Source organism: Osmerus eperlanus, chromosome 11 (assembly GCF_963692335.1).
Source record: "Osmerus eperlanus chromosome 11, fOsmEpe2.1, whole genome shotgun sequence".
In the NCBI taxonomy this organism is placed as follows: Eukaryota; Metazoa; Chordata; class Actinopteri; order Osmeriformes; family Osmeridae; genus Osmerus; species Osmerus eperlanus.
The window spans coordinates 4,632,320-4,643,043 of NC_085028.1; the positions used below are offsets into that span (position 1 = coordinate 4,632,320).

The window sequence follows — 10,724 nt, forward strand, 5'->3', positions numbered from 1 at the left end:
AGCGGAAGATCAAGTCACTGTCCCGCCCGCTGTCTGTCACCAGGGACGCCGTCCAATTGGTAGAGGCGCTGGGGGCGGGGAGAAGGTCGGTGCTGCCAGAGGAGGCTCCTAGGTAATCACCATGGACAGGTATATTGTCAAAAAGAGTCGACACGAAAGAGCATGTGATGTAAGGGATCTGTATCCGGATAACCTTGGCTATATTTATGATTGAATAAGCTAGATAGCAAGGCAGAGCAACCAATCAATGGGTAGAGATGAATAATGGGTGGGGGTATTGATTCAGAACAAATAAACCTGGTTTTCAACCTGAATTGACAGCTTTTTGAACCTTTACAGTCAACTCCTTTTGTAAATACAGCATACTATCTATAGTTACACCATAGCAAGGTAAACAAGGAAACGATTGCTTGTCCTCCATCAGGTAAAGATGAAAGAGAGGATTTCCTAACAGCCAATCATGGACTGGCTGGTTTGGACGGAGGGAGAAATGTTATGCCATCCCTTCATCGTAAAAAAAAGAAAAGAACCGATCTGTCACAACTCCAATTCAATCTATTTATCTTTTTTTCCCTTTATTTAATTCCCTTTCTCCCTTTCTCCCTCCCTCCCTCCCCGCCCCCCCTCCCTCACTTCCTGTCTGTTCCCACCACCCACTCAATCACTCTCTGCACTCAATTATCTTCTGCGTTCTTTTATCCTGAAATATATGTTGTTTTGACAGTGTCCTCTTGACAAACATTATTCTTACCACGTCAGGGTGAGATTCTCCTGAGGTAACATGCCCTGCCTGCCCCTCCCACTACATCTCCATTGACTGCTGCATCTCCATGACCAATCACGACACCATAGAATTCTATCTTTTTTTTTTACCCATCTAAACCTCATGAATGGACCAGCAATTACAGTTTTTTACAATCGCTATGACAGTTTTTTTAATACCTTTAACAAGTTTTATAAACTCTTAACGCACCAACACACCTACCACACACAATTTGCAAAACTGTTAATTTCATGCTCAAAATCACACATTGTAAACTAAACTCAAACACTAATTGTCATAACACAAAAATACACTAAACATGACACCATGTCTACCAAACACTAACACACGTTCTCTTTTCACATGAACATTTAGTCAATCATAGCACAATGTCATAAAAAACACTAACATCAGATGGAATTACAGAAACTGCATTCATGTATGCAGGTATGTGTCAGGTCTCACAGTATATGGATTATAGATTGTGTTTGCAATGCAGTTTCTTTTGAAGCCTCTCTACATTTCTGTTTTGTTGGGTTTTGTAAATGCATGAATTTTGTTTCTTTTGATGCAGAAATTCAGAACAAAAAATGAATGACCCATCTCAGAGAAGCTTTATAGAATGTACGGTAACTGTATTGAAAAAAAGAAGACAGAAACATAATTGCTGCAGTATAGGCTTCATTTGCAACAGGACATTACTGCAAGAAATATGCAATATAGCTGCCATTTACATCAGTTACCCGAGCTCTGGCCCTTCTCTGAGCGCCACCACACATTCTAACTCCTCTCCCTCTCCCTTGCCCCACTCCTCTCCCTTGTCCTGGTACTTGTCTTCCTCTCCCTTGTCCTGGTACTTGTCTTCCTCTCCCTTGTCCTGGTACTTGTCTTCCTCTCCCTTGTCCTGGTACTTGTCTTCCTCTCCCTTGTCCTGGTACTTGTCTTCCTCTCCCTCGTGCAGGCATAGTAACTGGATCAGTCCAAAGAGGTCCTCTTTATATGTACCATATGGTCATGTGATTGAAAGAACCTCAACATCTTAGTGTTTCCTAGTTGGGAATCAGCTGTGATTTACAGTATTTGCATTACTTCAACCAGATTTTTCTCAGTAGCAATAGAATTAAATACAGGGGATATATTTGTGTTTCAATTCACAATGTGAACAGCTGTTCACTTTGACTTTAGCCAATAAGTTAGGTTTTGAACATGATGTTATCTGTTCTGACATATAGTGTGAAAGCATTGGTAAATTAGTCCCTAAAAATCGATTGTTTTGGTCTTGGTTGAGCTTGTGTGTAAAAGAAGTTCAAGCATTTTAAATTTGTGTTTACTCTATGCATTTTGTGTCAAAGCAACAATAAATGTGTTAATTGTATAGCCTACACAGACGGATGTTATGCTAACTGTGTTAAGAGTTTAGGAAACTTGTTAAAGGTATTGAAAAAGGTGTCATAGCGATTGTAAAAAACTGTAAACCGTCGCTGTACATTACATATTACAAGGGGTCAACATGCTATTTCGTCAATGTCATACACAAACCGATGTAACATGGCTGTGACACTGGAGAAGGAACGACTATAGTGTACAAGTATAGAAAAGGAAGGGATAGGACACAGGCCTTCCCTTTCGAAACTAACAGGGAAAACATGATTGTGTTTATTTCTGCTAATAACAGCACACATTAGCACATTAATGAATGTTTCTGTCCCCCCGTCTCCTCCGGTCACTGGGTATTCACGTCTGTATGGAGGTTCTGACTCCCAGTAATTAGATTCCAGGAGTAAATAAATAAGGAGCGGCTGGTCTTCCCCCCCCCCCAGCCTCCTCTCCCCCCCAGCCCTCCAGCCTCGCACACACACGGGCCGCGCGCCGCATTCTGTTTAGCCGACGACGTCTTTGTACATTATCTCAGATTGATTGTGCTTTAGGAAAAAAAGCAATTACAATTCATTCTATTTGCTATCAGATAACGATTATGTGGGTCCTTTGAATTGCGGCTCTTTAGCGGCAAACCATGCGTACACTGTCTGGCTTGGGCTTGGGGGGCGGGGGGACTGTGGCTGTGGGGTGGGGGGGGGGGAGTTATGGAATCAGATCAGGCTGCAGAAGAAGAAAGGAACTGTGAAGGTCGTTAGTCAAAGATGATGACTGACCCACCCCCCCTCCCTCCCCCCGCCCCTCGCCGCCCCTCCCTCCCCCCCTCCCCGATGGTGTTGCTTCGTGGTGTTTGCTGTCGTGCTCCCTGCACACAAACAGCCCTGAGCCCCCCGACTCATCACTCAGGGAGGGAGGGGGGGGAGGGGGGGTGGGGGGGGACAGTGTTGGCTGGCAGCCTACATCTGGAGGTCTAATGCACCCACTCTGTCACGTCATTAGTTGGACGAGCTTTAAAGTCGTCGACATTTGGTCTCCTTCATTTAGCACGGTGATAGCGGGACAGGGAGATAAGAGCTCCACAAAGTCCACAGGCTCCTTCGTGAACGGCAGACATCTATTTTTGATGTAATGATGTGGTTCACATGTTCAATAATTCATATGTGTTTTCCCACATTCCAGACTGACAACTGCAGACGATAGCAGACAAACATCCAAAATGGCGGCCTTGACCTTTGACCAGGGGGGAGGGGGGGGGGGGAACGTACCGCACAGTTTCTGCAGGGACTTCTCGGAGTAGGTCTCGCGGTCGCAGCCCTTGCCGATGTGGCTGGTCTGGAGCTCCACCGTGGTCCTCACGGAAGACAGGGGCCCGCCGCACGTCTCCAGGTGCATCTTGGGAAACAACTGCTTGCTGCCCGTCCCTGGTTCGTAGTCCACCCGCCTGTTCCAGCCTGGGAGAAGCAGAAAGGGGTTGTGAGGGGGGGGGGGGGGGTCACAGAGTAACAGTAGGATAATTGGAGAAGAGGACACAACTAAGAGTTAGAGAACACACCTCAGAAAAAAACTGATGGGTACTGTGACTAGAATGCAACTACTCGTTCCAGCTGAGGAAAGTCGGAGATGATTGTTAGGGGTTACCTGCCCATAAAACACTTCTCAAAGATACAGGGATGTCATCCAAGAATGATGTCACCGGCCCAAACAAACATTCCGACGTCCTAACAAGCTGAAGTTCTAGTCCTCGGAGCCACAAGAGAGAGAAGTGTCGGAGGCTATCCATCTCTGTGGATAACGATGCCCTCGGCCTCCTTCTGCTCAACGACCTGCATACCTGTTGACTTTACATTTTCCTGTAATTTTCACAATACATGGATTTTTGCTCCCGTTCCGCCATGTAGGAGCCCCATAAAAATGGAGACAGCCCATTTCAGAGTTTTATGCCGGCAATAAAATGTCCAATAATGGGGCTCAATAATAGCTCTGTCCACTGTACATGATTGAGTTTGGGTTACTAAATCAATGTGCCACTTCCGGAGCAAAGCGCCAGTGTTGGTTCACTTCTGCTCAATCATGACTGTGTGGAATCTCAACTGATTAGACTATTCTAGAACTGCCTCACTCTGGCTGTTTACCGAGTGCTTATATCCAGTATGGCTACTTTCTTATTTATGCTTTAGAAGCATAATTATAATTTTTAAGGTAGCTTTTGTTAGCCAGTGTGAGTTTATGATTTAGTATTGACTTTAGGACATGTTTGTGTTTGCATACTTGTGTGTGTGTGTGTTGTTGTGGGCATTCGTACTGTCCGAGTGGGATTGCGATCATTCTGTAGTGTTAAGTATGTGTGCGTGTGAGCGAGTTTGTGTTGGATGCTGTGTAGAGTGAGTGTGTGTGTGTGTGTGAGTGTGTTAGGATTGTATGTAGTATGTGTGTGAGTGTGTGTTGAGATGGTGTGTTAGCCTCAGTATTGCTGCGTGGTGCTGGTGTGTAGTGTGTGTGTAGTGTGTGTAGTGTAGTGTGTGTGTGTGTGTGTTTGAGTGTGTGTTGCTGCGTGGTGCTGGTGTATAGTGTGTGTGTAGTGTGTGTAGTGTAGTGTGTGTGTGTTGGGATGCTGTGTTAGCCTCAGTGTGGCTGCGTGGTGCTGGTGTATAGTGTGTGTGTAGTGTGTGTAGTGTAGTGTGTGTGTGTTGGGATGCTGTGTTAGCCTCAGTGTGGCTGCGTGGTGCTGGTGTATAGTGTGTGTGTAGTGTGTGTAGTGTAGTGTGTGTGTGTTGGGATGCTGTGTTAGCCTCAGTGTGGCTGCTTGGTGCTGGTGTATAGTGTGTGTGTGTAGTGTGTGTAGTGTAGTGTGTGTGTGTTGGGATGCTGTGTTAGCCTCAGTGTGGCTGCGTGGTGCTGGTGTATAGTGTGTGTGTAGTGTAGTGTGTGTGTGTTGAGATGCTGTGTTAGCCTCAGTGTGGCTGCGTGGTGCTGGTGTATAGTGTGTGTGTAGTGTGTGTAGTGTAGTGTGTGTGTGTTGGGATGCTGTGTTAGCCTCAGTGTGGCTGCTTGGTGCTGGTGTATAGTGTGTGTGTGTAGTGTGTGTAGTGTAGTGTGTGTGTGTTGGGATGCTGTGTTAGCCTCAGTGTGGCTGCGTGGTGCTGGTGTATAGTGTGTGTGTAGTGTAGTGTGTGTGTGTTGAGATGCTGTGTTAGCCTCAGTGTGGCTGCGTGGTGCTGGTGTATAGTGTGTGTGTAGTGTAGTGTAGTGTGTGTGTGTTGAGATGCTGTGTTAGCCTCAGTGTGGCTGCGTGGTGCTGGTGTATAGTGTGTGTGTAGTGTAGTGTGTGTGTGTTGAGATGCTGTGTTAGCCTCAGTGTGGCTGCGTGGTGCTGGTGTATAGTGTGTGTGTAGTGTAGTGTGTGTGTGTTGAGATGCTGTGTTAGCCTCAGTGTGGCTGCGTGGTGCTGGTGTATAGTGTGTGTGTAGTGTAGTGTGTGTGTGTTGAGATGCTGTGTTAGCCTCAGTGTGGCTGCGTGGTGCTGGTGTATAGTGTGTGTGTAGTGTAGTGTGTGTGTGTTGAGATGCTGTGTTAGCCTCAGTGTGGCTGCGTGGTGCTGGTGTATAGTGTGTGTGTAGTGTAGTGTGTGTGTGTTGAGATGCTGTGTTAGCCTCAGTGTGGCTGCGTGGTGCTGGTGTATAGTGTGTGTGTAGTGTAGTGTGTGTGTGTTGAGATGCTGTGTTAGCCTCAGTGTGGCTGCGTGGTGCTGGTGTATAGTGTGTGTGTAGTGTAGTGTGTGTGTGTTGAGATGCTGTGTTAGCCTCAGTGTGGCTGCGTGGTGCTGGTGTATAGTGTGTGTGTAGTGTAGTGTGTGTGTGTTGAGATGCTGTGTTAGCCTCAGTGTGGCTGCGTGGTGCTGGTGTATAGTGTGTGTGTAGTGTAGTGTGTGTGTGTTGAGATGCTGTGTTAGCCTCAGTGTGGCTGCGTGGTGCTGGTGTATAGTGTGTGTGTAGTGTAGTGTGTGTGTGTTGAGATGCTGTGTTAGCCTCAGTGTGGCTGCGTGGTGCTGGGCTGGCCCTGGGCTGAGGCTGAGCATTAACCTGAGCTGAAGGCACACCGACCGGAGGAGAAAGGAAACAGCTCGGTGCTGTTCACTGGCCCGTTAAATCTGTCATGTTCACTTCCTCTGTCTCTGTCTCTGTCTCTGTCTCTCTCTCTCTCTCTCTCTCTCTCTCTCTCTCTCTCTCTCTCTCTCTCTCTCTCTCTCTCTCTCTCTCTCACACACACACACACACGTACACACATACACAAATGTGTTGTGTTGTTTTACTTCATCAAAGCCAGCTCAGCTGAGGGCTGGGATGTTCTTGTCATGGTTAGGCTCGAAGTGGGACCACACAGAAACGGATGTTTGCCCTGCGAAAAACACGCACGCACACGCTCTCTGCATTTGTCCAACATGCAAACGTTCAAAAGACCCAAAGTAACACACGCACACACACACACACACACGCATGCGCACACACACACACGCACGCTCCAGACAGAAGTTGGGCTGTGTTGCAGCGCCAGTTGCACCTGCTCCTCTCCTCTCGTTGCCATTTTCTGCCAAATTCCCCTCTGCCTCCGTGAAATTGACTTTCTTCTCCATCTCTTTACTCACTTTCTTTTCCTGTCTACCATTTTCTGTGGCGCCGCTGGGTTGCCGTGTAGAGTAAATGGCCCTGTACATTTTAGATGCCGGTCTGAGAGTCCGAACCACTGCTCTGGTAATAGCTTTGCCTTATTCAAGGCTGGCAGGCAAATGACCTGTCTACCGTTGGGCTTTAAAAAATACTGTGGAGTAGTTGGGAACTGGGAAAGCATGAGGCTAGCGTGCAGGCGGGAGGTAAGGAAGGAGGGACAGAGAGGAGAAGTTGGGAGTGTGTCGATTCTTGCACAGTACAAGCACCAAGTGTGCAACCTCTGGGCTTGCACTTGCAGAGCACACCTGCTGCTAATGCATAAGTTACACAGTATTGGATGGAACATTTGATTTCTGTAACACTTTTGGGAAAGCTAAGTTGCTTTCATAGTACTAGATGTATAAATCAGGTGCCACCACAAGCATTGCAAGGGTAAGAGTTGGTGTGCATGCAATGTTAGTAAAAAGAGGGAAAGTAAAGGGACATTTTACAAGTCATAACAAAAATACTGAAATATATTCGATATATTGCTATGTAAAGCACACTGTATGCATTATGGAACCCTCTATTCCTCATGGGGTGTGAATATGTTGGCAGCTAATACAGACTCATCTACATGTTTTTGCTATACATAAGCCCTTCTGATGGATGTGGCAGGGGGTGCTGGGAGTTGTAGTTCGGTGGGCCCTGTAGGGAGTCTGCATGGCAGAGCTGTTCCATTTGTGTCCCTGCTAAATAATTTAGTCCTATTCATGAGGCACGGCAAGAACCTGCTGCTGCTGCTGCTGTTGGCTACACCATGTCTCTCTCTCACACACACACAAACACACACACACAAAGGCAGTCTCACACACACACACGCACACACACAGACACACACGCACAACACACACACACACAGACACACACAAAGGCAGTCTCCCACACACACACACACACACACACACACACACACACACACACACACACACACACACACACACACACACACACACAAAGGCACAGTCTCCCCCCCCCACACACACACACAGACACACACACACACAAAGGCACAGTCTCCCACACACACACACAAACACACACACACACACAGAGACAGAATTTCATGATAGAAATATCACAAAAGAAAAACTGCACAACTGCTTACCCATGCTGTATAGCGAAACACAGACACACATTCACGCACCTACTGCACAGCTAGCGTTACCAGGACTGCGAAATGGTAATAGGGGCCAATTCCATCTCTGCAGAGATCTGCCTTTTCTCACAGTACGGTGGGCAGGACACACACAGCAGGAGAACAAGCTCTCTCTTTGTGAACAGAAGCCGGGGAGCAGCAGAGGTAGGAGTATATCACACCAACACAAGCCTGGCTACAATATGGACAGGCAGGATGATGCTCAAGGACCTGGGAGCAAAACCTTTGTTTTTTTCACCATTGGTAGTGTTAGTCTGTAGGATTTTTTTGTCTGTTTTAGAGAGCATGTGAATGTGGGTAAGGTGTGTGTATAACCCTGACTTGGAGGGTGTACATGTGTGGTAGGCTTTTAGGCCTGTGCGTGTGTGGATGTGTGTGTGTGTGTGTGTGTGTGTGTGGAGAGAGAGACAGAGAGAAAAAAAGGGTGTCAAAATGCTGACACGGTTCAAGTATGTCAGGGGGGGGTTACCACGAGCCTCCTCAAACTAGTCCACCAATCAGCAGAGGAGAACTTCCGTTGGAAAGGGCACTCTGTCCCTCTCCTTCCTGCTCTCCCGTCATCCTCCATCCACTCAGCCATGCTTCCTCCCACTTTCCGTTTTAGAGAGCACTTACCACTCTGTACTTCTCCACTCGACTCCTCCTTCAATTCCCAATCTCCCTCTCTCTATCTCTTCTCTTTTTCTCTCCCTCTACCCTCAAGCCTCTGTTTTGAGGCTTTCATGTCAACATTGATGTCACCCCCCCCCCCCCCCCATCAAGGCCGTCAAGCACAGCCCACGTGACAGAAAACTCTCAGTGAGGAACCTGCACACACAGTTAAGATGTGCCCAAAATATAAGCCTGAGAGTGTCTGCTGATGAAAAACCCTGAAGCCCATTGTGCGGTTTACCAGTGACAGGGTTCCTAACGGCTGGCGTTACAGCGAAAGCTTTTGAGCCTTAATGAATTAGATCACTGCTTTTCCCCTGGTTCATTCTTTACACTCCGTGCCACATTAGGTCGACTTAGAGACTTCCAACATGTTTGTGTTTGTTGGTGTCTGTCTTCGCAGCTGTTATGCAGAAGGTGTTTTGTGTGCACTTTCTGAGAATGTTGCAATCTTTATTTTGACCCCTCCACTCTCCTTTCTCTGCCTTGAAGCCTCCACTCTCTCTCTCTGTCTCTCTTTTTGTCCATCTCTACTTATCATTCTCTTTCTCCCTGGTTCTCTCTCTTTCTACATTTCTCCATCTGATTTCTAACTTTCCCTCTGTCCTCTGTCTCTCTCTCTCTCTCTCTCTCTCTCTCTCTCTCTCTTTCTCTCTCCATGTCAACCCGCTCCCTCTCTCTCCCTGTTTCTCTCTCTCTCTCACACACACACTGTAATCATCCTCTGTCAGTCTCACCTTGACTCAGGAGGACTACTTTACCGAACCCCCAATCTCATCCCTGAGGAGAAAACCTGGTCCAATCTAAGGCAGAGGGTGGAATTCGGGAAAATGTAATCACTCGCACAGGTCAGATAGGAGTGTGTGTGTGTGTGTGTGTGAATATGTGTGTGTATGTGTGTGTCTGTGCATATGTGTTTGCATATGATTTTGTGTGCATGCGGGAATCAAATCCACTCCTCGTTCAGCACCCTCGTCCTCTCTGTCAAACAACACTCTCTCCTCGACAGTAAGACGTGAGCTCAAGTGTCGTCCATGCTTCCACCCCCTCCCTCCCTACCTCCGTCCCCCTTCCCTTCCTCAGCCACGGTCTATCCCGGAGACGAGGGGACCAGCGAGGCAGGCCGGGGGCCACACTCTCAGACACCACTCCCCGCCCAGCTGTGAGTCTCGCTCCAGTTAGAGGGCGGCGGAGGCTGGTGGGCGTCGAAGAGTAGGACGAGTGGAGGGACGGATTTAATCGGATACGGAGAGGGTGTTAGACGAGAGTATGGGTTGAGTGGAAAAGGAGCTTGGTGAAAAGGGGGGGGGGGGTTGGGTGGGCAGGGTCATTACCACAGACACCGATAGGACCCATCCAGCTATCTGAACACTAAATCAGAGAAATGACAGTGGAAGGGATGGGTAGAGAAGTGGGAGAGGGGAGGGTGAGATAGGATAGTGAGTGTGGGGCCATAAAGGAGAGAGAGCGAGAGAGAGAGAGAGAGAGAGAGAGAGAGAGAGAGAGAGAGAGAGAGAGAGAGAGAGAGAGAGAGAGAGATGAGAGAGAGAGAGAGAGAGAGAGAGAGAGAGAGAGAGAGAGAGAGAGAGAGAGAGAGAGAGAGAAAGGAAGAATACACAGTAAAAAAGAGAGGTGGAGGAAGATCGAGAGGCAACAAAAAAGGGGGAAACTGAGTTAAACCAAAAACCAATACAGAGATAGCTCTTTTGGAGAGGGAGGGAGAGGGGGGAAATGAGAGAAGGAATTGCCAACCCATTTATTTCTCTTTCCCTTCTTTAATTCATCCACCTCTTCTTATCTGTGATCAAGCCTACCCTCCGTCTGGCCATTCAATCGGACTTGCTCTAAGAGGTTTCCGGAACAGCTTTGCCAGAAAATTCCCCCTCCCCCCCCCACCCTCCCTCTCTCTCAAGAACACAAAATGTTCCCTAAAATCTAAGCAGCCAGACCAACCCTGATTTAAAATACCAAGTTTACTTAAATCTTTTTGACAATTACTCACGGTGGAAAGGGCTCTGTTATCCCGTAACAAAGCAGTTATACCAGGAAATGGGTGTTTATTTGTGTGATT

At 47.5% G+C, this 10,724-nt stretch overlaps 1 protein-coding gene across 1 annotated transcript in view; it reads right to left on the reverse strand.

Annotated features, from left to right (window-relative positions):
• Positions 1-10,724, reverse strand: part of LOC134029330 (calsyntenin-2-like) — an 87,357-nt gene that overhangs the window by 31,932 nt on the left and 44,701 nt on the right. Inside the window, 2 exon segments of the mRNA XM_062473416.1 lie at positions 1-108; positions 3,406-3,591. The exon segment at positions 1-108 is cut by the window's left edge and continues 150 nt beyond it. Of these exon segments, the coding sequence (XP_062329400.1) occupies positions 1-108; positions 3,406-3,591 (294 nt within the window).